This window comes from Sebastes fasciatus, chromosome 18 (assembly GCF_043250625.1).
Source record: "Sebastes fasciatus isolate fSebFas1 chromosome 18, fSebFas1.pri, whole genome shotgun sequence".
Classification (NCBI taxonomy): domain Eukaryota; kingdom Metazoa; phylum Chordata; class Actinopteri; order Perciformes; family Sebastidae; genus Sebastes; species Sebastes fasciatus.
This window is the reverse complement of record NC_133812.1, coordinates 1,655,033-1,671,538: the sequence shown is the minus strand read 5'-3', so window position 1 is coordinate 1,671,538 and position 16,506 is coordinate 1,655,033. Positions and strand designations below refer to the sequence as shown.

Genomic DNA, 16,506 nt, shown 5'->3' with positions numbered 1-16,506 from the left:
AGTTTTAGTCACATTTTAGTCATTTTCATCCTCCATAGTTTTAGTCTAGTTTTAGTTGACGACAACTCAAAACATTTTAGTCCAGTTTTTTAGAAAAGTAATTTGATTTTAGTCAAAATGTAAGCTTATTTTTTTTTATATAATCTTAGTCCTGTTTAGTTATCAGATTATATTGAACATTTCTGTAATTTCAATCAAGCTCATTTCACATAAAAAATGATCTTATCATTATCTGAAGAAAAACACAGGTTGAATGATGAAGAATGCAGCTTTGCAGTTAGTTTGAGTCCTCCTGGCTGCGCTCATTAATGATACGCGGTTCAGTCGCACCCACCGGCCCGTTATGAAAGACAATCTGCCCCCCCAACATGTAAAAATATATGTTACTCAACCACCAGAACCCGACTTGACCCGCAAACCGCTAGCTTTATGCATTATAGGAGCACAATTGTAAGGACTGAGGACTGAGACAAGAAGGACAGAGACAGATTGAGCGCCACAGCCGCGGCGCATTTTGTGTGTGTGTGTGTGTGTTTGAGACACAGAGAAAGAGACAGAGAGAGGGGAGGAGAAGGTGGAATGTGACAAAAATAAAGAGAGATTTTGGTAACGTTTTTATGTTTTTAAACTACATTTTAGCCTCGTCTTTTTTTGTCAACGATATCGCATGTTTGATATTGTCACCGTTACTGTTGACGAACATATTTCGTCATAGTTTTCGTTAACAAAATGAACACTGAGCGGCGTAAAAGTCCATTGCTGTAAAGGAACGGTGTGCTCTGGATTTATAACACAAGACAAGACGAGAGAAATGTAATGTTGCACAATAATCGTTTTATGTTGATTAACTTGTTTTCATAATTGTTGGAAGTCAAAATTGTTGTTATCATAATTAAAATGTAATTAATTGCACAGCCCTAATTATTAACGTTGTATCTAGAAACTTCAATTAAGCATTTAGTGAGGTAAACAGCATTTTTATTACACTAGCAGCTGTTCAGCAACCGCTCTAATATAGCCACTAGTTTTATCAGAGAGTTTAAAGATATGGAAGAATTCATTTAAATGAGCTCATTAATATTTATTGTTATGTTGTCCTCCAGTAGTGGCAGGATGTTACTAAAATTGTAATGTGTTCGTCTGTTACGATAACGAAGAGCACATTTAGCTGACCAAGTTGTTGACAAAAAGTGAATCTAATTATGAGTTAGAACAAACAATATATTGATTAAATTCTCCTTATTTGTCAAAATAATGAGCTTGGATCTACGCTTTGCCTAAAGGTAGAGTCATGTATAGCATACACAGTACATGAAAAACACATTTAAATGCAATTATATTATTTAATTCAACGGTGAACAGGTTATTTCAACTCCAAAGGCAGCTAACCTCCCACAGAACTGCTCAAGGATATGTTGCATACAGTACACGTGAACACATTTAATGGTAAAAACACAGTAGCAGTAACAGAGCGTACTCAGCTCATTTACCCTGACTGAATACGCCCACTCATAACAGGAACAAGTAGCATACTGTATCAATACACCCACAGTTAAACGCATAAGAACCAATTATATGTGACAAACCTGAATAAGTGGATGTATTTTATACAATGCAATAATATAAAAAATAGTTAAATATTAGCTTATAAGAAATATATAAATAAGACCAACAAGGATATATACATTTTTTAAACCCGTATCTGGGTTGGAAAGAAGCAAATAAATATATAAATATATAAATAGGTAGATCGATAACATTAAGATATTTTAAAACCAGAATATATTTCCATCAGGGAAAATATGGACAGGAAGTAGGTTTTCTTTCATCGACAAATACTGTCAGGGTGTCCTTGGGCAAGGCACTTACTCCCCAGCAGCTGCTGCTCAGTTGGCAAACAGCAGCAGACTGTTATTATATGGGAACCTCCCGTGAGAGGATGCATGAAAATGTATAAATGTGATTCAACATCCCCTGAATAAAGAGGCAGTTGTACAAATGTACAAGAACCAGAACCACTCACAAAAAACAAGAAAGAGTAGAAGCACAAGAAAGCCATGAACAATATACTGAAAATCTGAAAATAACATTTTCAGCACATGGCAACAAGAAGAGCTTCATTTCACCTTGATTGCATTTGCGATGTTCACTTGTAGGGGTGGGGACGGTGGAGGTGTTTGGTCTTGGCTCTCTTTGAAAGTCCGACCCGGATCGGCCGTGTGCATGTTCTCAGAGGCTCCAGTCTCCTGATTTGCTCCGGCTGTCCTGCAAACGCGAAAACACAACAACACTAAATAAAACAGTACAGTATGCACTTCTTTAGGCCCAAAGCCCCACAGAACATTCTGGCTTTTGTTTTCTGTTAATGGTTGCGAAGAAACCACGGTGAACAAATGGACATACTGATGCTTTCAGCTTTCTTTACCAAAGCTGACAAAATAAAGGATTACTTCGGTATTTTTTAACCAGGACCCTATTTCCCCATGTTTTTGTGTCTAAGTGACAAATGGGGACAACACTTTCTGAAATTGGTCCAGTATTGAGGGAGAGCGCTGCAGCCGCCAGCCACTAAATGAGCTGTAATTTAATCCTTTGGGGCAATCTGGCACCGCCATTGTACGTCCACTAAAGCCAAGTTCACACTACACGACTTTCAAAGTCATCAGATCGCTGTACTGTTCACACTACACAACTTGCTGTCTTGTAATTGTGAGTCTTGAAGTCGTTGATTTCACACTACAATACTGACCGGCAACAGGGGGTGACACACTACAAGATCTTTCACCGGGAGGAATTCAGTCAGGACCACTTTAGTCAAAGACACTTATTACATTGCAGTAATATATACATTATATTTGGCGGTATGGCTCTGCTCTGGGACCTCCCTGCCCATCCACGCGCATACGTGGAACCACGAGCCTACGTGGTAGCATGAGGCAAGGAGAGCACTCCTCCTTGCCCTTCCATGTGCACACATGGAAAGCCAAAGGCAGGGAGAGCAGCAGCAAAGACCCCCAAAACAACCATACCAGGCAATCCTCCCTGGCCTTCCATGCGCTTACATGGAAGAGCCACAGGAGGAGCTAGCTGAGCACCCAGTGAAAACCTGTACACTGGTTAAACAAATGCCACTTTCCAGAAGTGACACAGAACATTAATATTACCCCTCCTGCCACACTACAATACAATTATTGACCTAGAATTGGTTTACACACATAAGATGCATAAAACAATTACAGTTTAATATACATGTATGTTATAAACTCAAAATATACTTACTAGAAAATGGACATTATATATATGGATATAAATGGATTACCTTGTAATATATAGTCATTCTGAACAGCCTTTACTGGCGTAAAATACAGTATATCACAGATCACATGGTTAAGATCATATCTGCCTGTTTTATAATCTTTGACCACCAGGTGGTTTCGTGCACATGATGCATCCAGATATTAACCCTTTCTGAACCAATATGCTGGAAAGCTTTGATGCTTCATGAAGCTTCAGCTCGCCTGCATCTACACAGGTTGCACCCTTCCACGTGCATTCGTGGTTCCATGTGCATACATGGAAAGCTAAAAGCAGGGAGCGCAGGGAGCCCCAAAAAATGACCACTCCAAGAAAACCTCCCTGGCCTTCCATGCGCCTACATGGAAGAGCCAGCAGGAGGGGCCAGCAATACGACTTAATGGAAAGCTAATTAGACTAAAACATATACCTCAAAACATATACCTCAAAACTGAACTTAAGTATAGTACTTGAGTAAATGTTCTTTGCAGAACTGGTAGTACTGACAGATCAGCAGGGTTAATTTAAGGCTGTAACATGGAAAACGTGATCATCTACAGACCGATGTGTTCCTCTCTGAACATACGAGTCAGCAGAGCTGTTTATAATCTTTTACACGGTTGAAGAATTCCCTCCGTCATGGAAACTGAACCCGAGTCTGATGCAGCTCCCAACATCTTCCAGCTTCCTGCATCCTTCTTCTTGAGTTTCCTCTGTCAGCGTGGAGCAGGAGCTGCAGAAACAGCAGCAACATGAAGCAGCAGCAGCATGGAGCTGCAGCAGTAGCAGCAGCAACATGAAGCAGCAGCGGCGTGGAGCAGCAGCATGGAGCTGCAGCAGCAGCATGGAGCTGCAGCAGCAGCGTGGAGCATCAGCATGGAGCTGCAGCAGCAGCAACATGAAACAGCAGCAGTAGCAGCAGCAACATGAAGCAGCAGCGGCGTGGAGCAGCATCATGGAGCCGCGGCAGCAGCATGGAGCTGCAGCAGCAGCAGAAGCAACATGAAGCAGCAGCAGCAACATGAAACAGCAGCAGCATCGTGGAGCAGCAGCATGGAGCTGCAGCAGCAGCCGCATGGAGCCGCAGCAGTAGCAGCAGCAACATGAAGCAGCAGCAGCAGCAGCATGGAGCTGCAGCAGCAGCATGGAGCAACAGCAGCAGCACTGAGCTGCAGCAGCAGAAGCAACATGAAGCAGCAGCAGCAACAGTGTGGAGCAGCAGCTTGGAGCAGCAGCATGGAGCAGCATTAGCAGCAGTAGCAGCAGTGGAAGCAGCAGCAGTATGAAGCAGCAGCAGCAGCAATGTGGAGCAGCAGCAGTGTGGAGCAGCAGCAGCGTGAAGCAGCAGCAGCGTGGAGCAGCAGCAGCAGTAGTGTGGAGCAGCAGCAGCGTGAAGCAGCAGCAGCAGCGTTGAGCAGCAGCAGCAGTAGTGTGGAGCTGCAGCAGCGTGGAGCAGCAGCAGCAGTAGTGTGGAGCTGCAGTAGTGTGGAGCTGCAGCAGCGTGGAGCAGCAGCAGCAATAGTGTGGAGCTGCAGCAGCGTGGAGCAGCAGCAGCAGCAGCAATAGTGTGGAGCTGCAGCAGCGTGGAGCAGCAGCAGCAATAGTGTGGAGCTGCAGCAGCGTGGAGCAGCAGCAGCAGTAGTGTGGAGCTGCAGTAGTGTGGAGCTGCAGCAGCAGCAGCAATAGTGTGGAGCTGCAGCAGCGTGGAGCAGCAGCAGTAGTGTGGAGCTGCAGTAGTGTGGAGCTGCAGCAGCGTGGAGCAGCAGCAGGTTGAAGCATAGAGTAGCAACTTGGAGCAACAGCAGCGTAGAGCAACAGCAGCGTAGAGCAGCATCAGCATAAACTTAATGAAAAGCTAATTAGACTAAAACATATACAGTGAAGCCTTTTGATTCTTCACCGGTTGCAAGCTGAGGCATATGGCTAGAAAATCAAATGATAGAGTCAAGCAGATATGCCGTAACATTTACTATATATAGCTAGCAAGTTACTGAGCACTCATAGCTTTTGAGCTTCGAGGATGTCTTGAGCCTCCGGCCGGAGATAACGCTCATAAGCGGTTGATGACCATCGGCCCCAAGCCTCGAGTGTGGAGACAAGAGCTGTTAATGCTGCTGTTGTTGCTGCTCCTATGCGGAGAGAATGCGCAGTGCAGCGTTCTGGTGGCAGTTCGCATGATTGGCAGAGGAGGCGAAGGTGTGAGGCAAACCAAGCTTGGGACATGGGCTTCCCCTCCTCTGTGACAAAGAATGACTCTCAATACTGAGTGTTTAATGGTTACGTCAGCTATAGTGAGATCATGCGAAGGATCGAACATTTGGTGCGTGTAGTGAACTTGCCACCTTTAAGAAACCTGAAAATGCTGTGAGGAAAACAGTTTCTAATAAGGTCTGTGTAAGCACCAAAGCACCCTTTATGAAGGATGGCTGCAAGGATTTGGCTTCTCAGATTGTGCGAAATTGCAGCAGCAGGTGGAAATAATGGACCCTGGTGGAGATTTGGACTGCAATTCCCAGAAATCTCCGTGGGACTATGACGTCATCAAAGCTCGATGGAATGACGTCATCGATCTGCGGCGCGCGTAGAGGTGACGGCCCTTCCGTGTTTTGAAAGAAGCCGGCTTGCTGGAGATGCCGACATGGACTCAAAGCTTGGATCTGGAGTCATACTGGAGATGCCGACATGGACTCAAAGCTTGGATCTGGAGTCATACTGGAGATGCCGACATGGACTCAAAGCTTGGATCTGGAGTCATACTGGCGAGTGACGACTGGATGCTGGATAGAGCTGTCATGACAGGGTTGTCCTCCTGCTCCAGGGAGCCGGCTGCCGGGGCTGGAGCTCGGGCCACTGGAGCTCGGACTGCTGGGCTCGGACCGGGGCTTGGACCGGGCCTTGGACCGGGCCTCGGACCGGGCTTGGACCGGGCCTCGGACCGGGCCTCGGACCGGGGCTTGCACCGCTGGATCTCGTGCTCTTTTGGAAGGCGGCTCAGCGGCCGTAGCTGGGACTGCAGCGGAGTTTCGGGCACTTTCTTTCCTTTTCTCAGCGGCTTTCCTGGGAGCGCAGGATTTGAGAAGATCTGCTGGTGGAGTTTTGCCATGGACGCTTTCCAAAAACATTACAAAAGCTCTTCATGAGGAGACCCGACTGGAGCCGTGATGTGGTAGGACTTGTAGGAGCCTGGACACTCGCCATTAGGAAATGCTGGGAGCAGAACTTGAATGTCTACTTATCAGATGCGAGCTCCTCCGATGGCTTCCTCTGCCTCGGATGCTGTTGTTGTGACTCCATAGCCCAGTCATCATGGATGGAAATCGACATGACCAGCAGCAGGGTAAGTTGAAGCTTGTACGTGGAAAATCTGGTTGTTCTCCTGTTGCGAGCGGCTTGTAGAGGAAGCAGCAACGGTAGGCCGGCTGAAGCAGCTTAAATAAGGTGCCCTGTATGAAATTGACCAATGAATGCATAGAGAGGAATCAGCTGATCTGTCAGCTGATGCATCAGCTGATTGGGCTGGCTTAAGATCAGCTGTTATCAGCTGATGCCATGGTATGAGCAGAGCTTGACATCATGGCCTGCATGAACTAATGCTACGCTCGATTCGTTGATGAGGTCTCCAAACTACGTTTTGTTACGAAAACACACACGAGAAATACACGGTAGATGACGTGATACCATATGCAAGACACATTGCTGATGTTGCTGTTGGCACATGTGTTCACAAAATAGCCTGTTTCCACCGGTTAACAAACTCTTTTTTACTATTTATTCCTCTAGGTGCAACAACTACTTTGCTCCATGTTGCAAATGCAACACATACAGTAAGGTCCTATTGTTACAGGCGACCCCACCCCCAGGTTTCCTTCCCCCAGGTAGCTTGTGGCCGGAGTCCTCGACAGGTCCAGATATTTAGCATGCTAGATATCTGGAATGTGTCTGCGAGGCGTTGGTGAGCCTCTCGGCTAGTGTCTTTGAGCAGCTCACACATGACGCTCGAGCGCAGATGTGCGAGTGCCGAGCCAACGCCGATTTTCCTCTGGTCTGGGGCTTTTGTTGGGGAGCGGAAAATCTGTGCTAAAGTCTTGTAGTGTGAACTAGGCATAAAAGTTCTTGTTTTTGCCACTGACAGGCTCAGATTGGTATTATAAGTGTCAGACAACATTATGGAAAGGACCTTACAGAGAAATAAAACGTTTTCTTACCTTTCACTTTCTGTTTGTTATTGTGTCATGTGACTTGTTGCCTGAAGACAGCGGTAGAAACGTGAGTGAGAGTGGAGAGACGAGTGCCAAGGGACACCGGTGTTGTCAGAGTTTGTTGTGTTGGAGTATAGAAAACATAGCTTAGTGATATCTAAAAAAAATTAAACAAAACAGACCGGATCAAGTGAAAGGTAAGAAAAACATTTCATTTCTCTGAAGGGACCTTTCCATAATGTTATCAGACACTTTTAAGAACAATCCTCAGATTGTTCTTAAAAGTGTCTGATAACCTGTCAGTGGCAAAAACAAGCACTTTTAGTGGATGTACAATGACGGTGCCAGGTTGCCCCAAATGATTAGATTACACCTCGTTTAGCGGCTGGCAGCTGCAGCGTTCTCTCTCAATACTGGACCAATTTCAAAAAGTGTTGTCCCCATTAGTCACTTAGACACGAAAACACGGGAAAGAGGGTCCAGGTTGAAAATAAGTTATCCCTTAACATAGAGCTTGTCAATGTGCAGAGAGAGTAGGCATGCTATTAAACTGATTTATTCCTTCAAACTGACAGGTGAACACATTGCATCTCCAGGTAGGCAGGTTGTTAGACTGACTCTCCTCTGAAATATTCAGAGGCCAATCCTCTTAACTCCCAGCAGACACACTTGGATTCATAATGCAGTGGAGACCAGCTTCTATGCTTATACTGTTCATTATACTATTTGTTTGTTTCTTTCTATGTCCAGATGATTTACTCTAAAATAAGTCACTAGACTGATCCATACCATTATATACTCATGGCAATGTACCAATATTAAAAACCTTTCAAATACATTTTGAGTGTTCTGTCTTTCAAAATCTTGAAATAAATGAGACTCTTATTAAAAAGAACAAATATTTTCAACACAATGCTCAGGGGCTTTTCAGTCTTTTGTCTGCCACAACAATGAGACTCACTGTGGCTCAGCTGTTCCAAGAATGGTTGACACACGAAGGACGGAGACCACATTCCCCTTTTCTGCTCCATCTCCTGGGGCTCTGAGAGGAACATATTGACAGTTAGAGACAGCCAGGAGGGACCGGCTAAATCTGTCTTATTTGTTGCTCTGTTTACCCTTAAACAACGTTTTTGCATTCATGGTGCTGTTATCGTTCCACTGCAGCTTATTAAGGGAGGGAAATTAATATTTGAACATTCATTATAGGAAGCTGTGTCAATTTGAAAAGACACATCAATAAAATTAATTGTATTTTCTCGCTGACCTTTTAAAGTCCATCTCCCAATACTCAAAACAGTGTATGTATGCAAAAAGAACACTTAGCTCCAATTAAACAATTTTAATTTTTTATAGTTGAGAAAACCATTATTTCACTCAAAATTTAGTTTCACCCTTATTATAAAAACAAATTGACTAAATAAAGTTGGATTGATTACAGAGACACTTGTTGATATTTGGTTCTTCTGTTCCTGGAGATATAATACGCTTTTTTGTCTTTTATTTTTTGGAAAAGAAAACGACAAACCTTTGTGTTTCTCTGCAGTGTACATGGATGTTTCTTGGCACAGATGGCTGCCAAGGGGCACCTCCTGCTCGCCGTCACAGCTGCCAGAGGTACAAGCAACCACTGGATCACCTCCACACATTTCCAGGCTGCGGTCTTCATCAGCATCATCTAAACAATAGACATGCAGCACACAGTGCAGTCAGAATACATTAGGACATGGAGCAGTGTTGCAGGTGGTTCTTCGTGTTTTTCTGGCATCATTGTTTGAGCATAATCGTGGTGTCAATAAAGATGATTTAAAAACTGACAGCCTGTTCTTAAGCCTCATGGTCATTTTTTTATGTGAGATATTCCATATTATACAAGGCTGAGTCAAGTGTTTGGCCTTGATTCAATAACTGTATCTAACATTAGCTGAGAAATGCTTTTACAGCTTGACTTTTCATTTAATTTTATCCAAAATGTAAAGAGGACGTGGTTCACTTTTTTAAGGACTATGGACGACAACTTCCATTGCCTTAATAGTTTTTCAATATTTATAAATTCGGAGAAAAATCCTATATTGACTGATTTTAAAGTGCACTTCTTTTCTCAGCAGCACGGCGTAGCGATAGCTCAGATGGTTAAAAAGAATAATCCCACATTTTAGGAAATACTCTTATTCTCTTTCTTGCAGAGTTAGATGAGAAGATCGATACCATCTGTTTGTTAGATATGAGGCTACAGCCAGCAGCAGATTAGCTTATTTTAGCATCGACACTGGAAGCTCAGGGAAACAGCTAGACTGACCTGTCCAAAGTGAGAAAGAAAAATAGTTAATAAACAACTCCTAAGTTAACTAATTAACACATTGTGTCTTGTTTGATTTGAACAAAAGCCAAAGGGTAAAAACAAAAAGTTTTATGGGGTTATTTGCTGAAATATTTCTTGGCAGTCACTTCCTGGAGTCTTGTCGTGACCGTCACATTACCAAGCAACCAGAGGAGACTCTCGGCAAAAAAGGTAACAATTGTAGCTCCTAAAATGTTAAACTAGTTTTAAGATTTGCTCACAGAACAACGTCAGTTTCAGTATCTGTTGCACTGTGAATTTGAAGAAAAATGATAATATATACTGTAACTAATATGACTTAAATCATCATACATTTGTGTGCGTGTGTGTGTTTGAGTAAATATATATAAATATATATATATATAAATATATATATATACGAATATACATATTAGGGCTGTCAAAGTTAACGCGATAATAACACGTTTACGCCAATTGTTTTCAACGCCAATAGTTTTTAACGCCAATAGTTTTGAATTAATGCAACTTTTAACGGCACTAATTTCTTTAATGCATTAACGCAATCGATCTTTCGGAGGTTGAAGCGGGCTGTAGCGGGTTGTAGCGGGAATATGGTTTGGATGCACCAAGAAAAGAATATCTTTCAGGGTATTATGGCTTTTATATGATCCTCATAATCTACAGAAAGGTTTTTGTGGTGTTCACACTGTGCATAATATGGAGTAAACGATACATATTACAGTAACATTTGTAAATGAAACATGGATAGCCAATTAATCAGATTGGTCAAAGGAACGTTTCTAATGGTGCTTGTTTACTTCTGTATCTGTACGTCATGGGTGCTGTCAATTCTACTGGAACCAGTCTTTTACCAGTCATTTTATACTATGAATTTATTAATTATATACAATACAGTAAAGGCGGGTTGTATCGTTTGTAGTTACCTGATGTAGTGTCTCTGAGGTGTCCTAGTTCTGGGCTGCTGAGATGTTCTTTGCAGTTTGAAGTGTCGCCCTCCAAGGCTTTAGATATATCACTACACTGCTCAGGTGATGACGCTCTACTGTCACTTGCAAAGTCGCTTATACTGATAGCGAAATACAAGTTCAGCTCTTTCAAGACCATGTCAAATTGTTTTTTCATCTCAAAGTTGGGGATGTTGTTCACATCAGAGGCTGAGCTGTGGCTCTTGGAGGGAACAGTGGAGGACATTAACTGTAGGTTTAAGTCATCCTGGAAGCACTCGGGGGAATTATAAGCTGATTCACAGTTAGGCTGTTGCTCTGGCCGTCCGAGAGAAATTACATCTGCTCCTGATATAAAGTTTGGGAATTCATAACACCTGGTGTCACTGCTTGAAAATCCCTTTGCCGTGTTTTCAGTGTGACACTCAAATCCTTCCACCTCCTCCTCCTCTTCTGGTACCTCATCATGCTCACGGCTCTCTGCCTCTGGCATAGAAGTAATAAGTTGTTGCTGGGGTGTTTTCAACAGCTGCCCGGGTAGGCTGGTGAGGAGAGGGCTGTTGCTCAGGCCAGCATCATCATCATCTAGTGAGAGCTGGATCTTCTCGAAAGTGTCAAAACCCCCCGGCATGCTGTCGTTGAAAGTGAAGGCAGATGGCACTGGGGAAAATCTGTCATGACAATTTAGAGCTGTGGGGTTGTCGTCTGCATTTTGTGAATGGAGTAATTCATGTGGCCCTGGCACAACTGCATCACCTATTGGGGGAAACGTGAAAGCCAAAAGGTCGTCTTTCATTTCAATAATGAACGTCTCAGCTCTGTGTTGGTAGTCAGAGACACAACTGAGCTTGTTTTCTTGTTGTTGACTGGTTAATTTGTGGCCACTTTTACTCATGTTGCTCTCTGTGCATTCACTGATACGTTCCTCAGTCATGTCTCCTTTCTGTTGACTTTGTTGCTGATGAGCATCCTCTGATTTCACGGATATCTCTGAGTTACTATGCACATCAGTTTCTTCTCCAACACCTGCTTCTTCTTTTCTTTCATTTTCCTCTGTTGTCCCTTCCATTGTTGAAATTACAGCGCTGTATGGGTGATCAGACAAACATCCATGGTTATTTCCCAGTTCCTCGTCAATATGTGGTAATGTGATGGAATTACCAGTTGATATTCCAATTGCGTCTCCTACGTGTTTTTCATTTTGTTGCAGCAGTTTTTCTTCTAAGTCTGGTGAGTTTTCTGATTCCCCATGTTCAACAGTTCTTATTTCTTCTTCAAAACTTGTCATTCCCTCTCTTTTTTTCATCTCAGTTGCCCCGTCCATTCTGGCAATTTCAGTCTGTAAATATTCAACCTCCTGTGTCTTCAGGTGGTCGGGACTGACAGGAACACAGCCATCCTGCTCATTCAACTGATGTCCCACAGTATCATGGCTTTCTTGTCCTCCATCCCCTGCAGGAGGAGGCTTTGCTGGACTGCTGCTGGGACTGGATTTCCAACGACAGCTGCCTTCACTGCCAGTCTTGTTGTGTGTTTCGTTGGTGTTGATGGGACAAGCCTGCGGTTCTGCATACGACTGCCATAAGTCCTCTTTTTCATCTTTGCACTGCTCTGTTCCGCTTTGGTGACTTAACTGCCCAGTCTGGTCCGGAGCTGAAATCTCCTGTGATAGCCGGACGTCGGAACAGAGTGGAAGAGGTGTTTCCATCTCGCAGACTTTTACTGATGGATATAATTCTACACCTGCGGCGCTCTCTGAGTTACAGCGTTTCTCTTTAGCCTCCCTGTCAGTTTCACTCCAGATTGCAGGGTCAATTACACTGAAAGGGCTTGCATCATTATCTCCTTCAGCAGGCCCTTGACTGATTCGTGCGGGCATCGGAGTCTCTGTTGTGTGATCAGCCGTTACACTCCGAGCTTTGGCTATCATCTCGCCAGCAGCATGTTCTCTTTTTGCCCCACTGAAGTCGTCAGCTTCAAGACTCTCAGTTGCAGTATTTCTGGCTGATACCACATCATAAGAAACAATTGATCCCTCAGCACATTCAGCAGCAGAAGGCATAGAGTTTTTCCTCATGCCATTCTCATTAACTTGGCCTTTTGTTGCCCCATCACAGACGGGAACATTTTCATTTTCACAAATCTGCAATTCTAATATTTTTTCCTCATTTTTTACACATTCTGCCAAGTTCCCAGAGGGTTGCTCTTCAGGGTTTGAGTAGAATGATTTAGAGTCTGCATAATCAGTAGAAGATATGGGACTGTTACCCTCTTCCTTTTCCTTGCTGAAAAGGATATTCTCACTTAATGCTCCATGCTCATCCCTCTTCTGATTACTCTTTTCACCTTCTGCAGATTGGCTCAATGTATTATAGAAACCTGTGTCATGTAGCGCATCTTCATGAGTGCAATCAGGCTGACATCTGACCCCCTCATCACTTGAACTGAGGGTGAATGCTTGGATTTGACTGACACTATTTTGCACCTGTCTCCCATCTTCGTCATTCCCAGCGTGAAAACTGCAACCACCAGGGGGCTCGTCCTCAAGTGATTTCCCCAGCCGTTTGCAATCAGGATGACTGGACGTGTCGGCGCTGGTGTCTTTTGAAGTGTGAGACTCTGCTAATGCCCCATCTGCATCATCTGCTGGGTATGAGCTGAGTATGTCAGTTGCAGTAACTGGAGGCTGCTCATCTATCAGCAGAAGTTTGAAGAAGCGTCTCTCAGCAGCGATCAAACAGACTTCAGAGGATCCTATGTGTGCATCGTCAGTGTGTGTCAACCTAGTAATAGGGGTGACAATTAATTGAGCGTCTTGTGGTTGCTCATGAGTTTTTTCATCTTCATTATCCCCACATTCTGCTATGTATACTAGTCCTGGATTTTCCTGCAAGATACTTGTTGATGATGGGCAGACAATGGTTTTCCGAAATGTTAAAAGCTCTGGAAAGTCAAACCTGCTTTTGTCACTGCGGTTGTTTGTCACTGTACAATCTGTCCTTGGTCGTTTGGGGGAGAGCGGTGATGTAAGCTCTCTCTCAGTTTGTGGACGGATATCTTCTTGTGTTATTTTATCCATTTTCTCCTTTCTGAAATACCTGAAATAGAAACAGCTTGAGTGTGAACACTGCATGTGAAAGCCACACAGCTCAGATCAATAAGTGTCACTCTATCAAAAGAATGCAATCATGTCAGGAATGTTTTTAATGCATAGCTTATTTCTGGTAGATAACACTTCTAGAAAAAACTATTCCATGTTAAAGAAAGACTTAGAATACTAAGAATACTAGAATAAAGAATACTGACTCAAAAACAGGCTGGTAGATGACGGTCTTGTAAACCTCAGCCTGCACTGTAGTCTTTATTTCCTTCTGTATTACCATAACAGCTCATGCGCTCTGTTGTAACTCATCTTACACCAAACATGTAGTTCAAAACACATGGAAGAAATACCACAGCAAACCACAACATTATACTCTTCAGTGAGTGGATTTCCTAAGCATACCAGAACAGATTGTGAATCAGCATGATGCTGATTCACTGTACAGAATACAGAGATGGCACTGTAGCGCTGTAACTGCTCTGCCTTCTCACATCCAACATTTTGACTTGTCATCGTAGGAAAAGCACAGGTGTCACTACTAACATTAACGATGGATCTGTTCTATTCAAGTGTCCCAGTAAGCCATGACAGTGTGACAGTGAGCCAGCATGCACATTACCTGAAACCAAAGTAGCTAAATGGAATTCATCCATCATTTATTAATAATGAATTTACACCTCACCCTCATTTGTCCCATACTAATTGTTATAAGGAGGAATTTTAGGAAACCAGGGTGCAGGCATCAAACAGCTGTCTGTTACCTTGCAGACTACCCTGTCACACAGGCATGCTTATAAATGCTCAAAAATACTGTATTTTGTATTTACAGTATGACATTTGCATTGCTATTTTTGACAAATCAAGCACTCTACAGTAACAACAAAAAATAATACACCAAAAACACACAAATGTTATCTGTCATATACTGTATCTCTGCTTTGTAGTAGACTAGACTTTAAATTACCAGATGAAAAATATATCTGAGCAATATCTTAGGAAGTTAGCTTTGTTGGTTTATTATATTTACATGGTATATTATAGTTACATATTATCTTTGTTGGTTTATTATATTTACATGGTATATTATAGTTACATATTATCTTTGTTGGTTTATTATATTTACATGGTTTATTATATTAACATGGTATATTATAGTTACATGGTATAATATATTATATTATATCATGGTATATTATAGTTGTTTATTGTAGTTACATGGTTTATTATAGTTACATGGTTTATTATATTTACATGGTTTATTATAGTTACATGGTTTATTATATTAACATGGTTTATTATATTTACATGGTTCATTATAGTCACATGGTTTATTATAGTTACATGGTTTATTATATTAACATGGTATATTATAGTTCCATATTAGCTTTGAGCAGTGAGCTAGCCAGACTAAGAGTACAAATAGCTATACACAAATTACCCAGTTTTCACCACTCAAACCAGCACCTCGGTAGTAACATTAGAGTGTTAGTTAAACATAATGATTTAGTATCATTAAGAAGCTTAGAGAAGGTCATGTTAGCAGAGTCTGCTAATGTTAGCGGTTAGCTAGCTTAGTCAACTAGCTAGCTAGATTCTAACACAGCAAACAAACCTTTAAACTCCTTCACTTCACTCATACTTTTGGACATTTGCCGACATTTTAAGCTAGTAATATATTTTACTTCTTTATCCAACTAATATTAGTTAGTCAATTTACTCTCAAATTACTCACCTCCTAGATTAGTTTAGCCAGACTATCATCCCTAGGCTAGCCCCTTTAAGAGGCTAACTAATGCTACTGTCGTTTCCCTGTTACGTCCTCTAGGTGGCGCCAAATCACTGCTGCTGACCAGAAGGTAACCCCAAGTTTAGAAAACGTGAGAAAACTATCGCGAGACTCACTGCCCCATGACCTATTCTATACTTAACCATCTCGCGAGAGATCTTGCAATTTGGAGGTTACCTTCCAGACACGACCGGATTCCTTTACGTTGCTGGTTTAGCTAGCTAACACAACGTTTGCCATTGTGTTAATTTGCGTCTCAGCTTTAACATATGAGCTAAGCTAAATGAGTTTGTCGTGTTTCATGCTGGAAGGCACGGTAAGGTCTGTGAAGAAGAAGCTGAACTTGAATGTCTAATATAGAAACTCCTGTTTGTATTTGTCATTTCTTGCTGCCATTATTTTTCTCAGTTTTTCTTTATTCGCAGCATCATGCTACAGGCTAATACTATACTATACTAATACTATACTATACAAATACTATACTATACTCCACATCATGCTACAGGATCATACTATACTATACTAATACTATACTCCACATCATGCTACAGGCTAATACTATACTATACTACTACTATACTATACTAATACTGTACTATACTACTACTATACTATACTCCACATCATGCTACAGGCTAATCCTATACTATACTAATACTATACTCCACATCATGCTACAGGATCATACTATACTATACTAATACTATACTATATTTATACTATACTACTACTATACTATACTTATACAATACTATACTAATACTATTCTACTACTATACTATACTAATACTATACTCCACCACACACACACAGACACAGAGAGAGAGAGAGAGATGCACTGCTCTCTCTCTCTCTCT

The 16,506-nt window shown here is 42.3% G+C and overlaps 1 protein-coding gene across 2 annotated transcripts; it reads right to left on the bottom strand.

The window, feature by feature from the left end:
* Positions 1-970: 970 nt before the first annotated feature.
* On the bottom strand, positions 971-16,066 carry LOC141756369 (uncharacterized). 2 transcript variants are annotated; one of them, XM_074616038.1, is made up of 6 exons: positions 15,596-16,066; positions 13,718-13,858; positions 10,740-13,543; positions 9,022-9,171; positions 8,455-8,535; positions 971-2,265 (listed from the first exon to the last, which is right to left on the bottom strand). In XM_074616038.1, exons 2-6 carry the CDS (start codon positions 13,837-13,839, stop codon positions 2,147-2,149), a joined length of 3,276 nt encoding a protein of 1,091 aa, XP_074472139.1. In that variant the 5' UTR covers positions 13,840-13,858; positions 15,596-16,066; the 3' UTR covers positions 971-2,146. The 2 variants fall into 2 exon arrangements, with proteins under 2 accessions (XP_074472139.1, XP_074472138.1); XM_074616037.1 differs by having other exon boundaries at positions 10,740-13,858.
* Positions 16,067-16,506: the final 440 nt, after the last annotated feature.

Excerpts from the sequence above, each read along its gene's own strand:
- LOC141756369 (XM_074616037.1), bottom strand. The coding sequence starts at position 13,839 with ATGGATAAAATAACACAAGAAGATATCCGTCCACAAACTGAGAGAGAG. Across the intron at positions 9,172-10,739 it reads CCTCAGAGACACTACATCAG|ATGATGCTGATGAAGACCGC; the intron begins GTAACTACAAAC and ends TCTATTGTTTAG. Across the intron at positions 2,266-8,454 it reads CTTGGAACAGCTGAGCCACA|GACAGCCGGAGCAAATCAGG; the intron begins GTGAGTCTCATT and ends TCGCGTTTGCAG.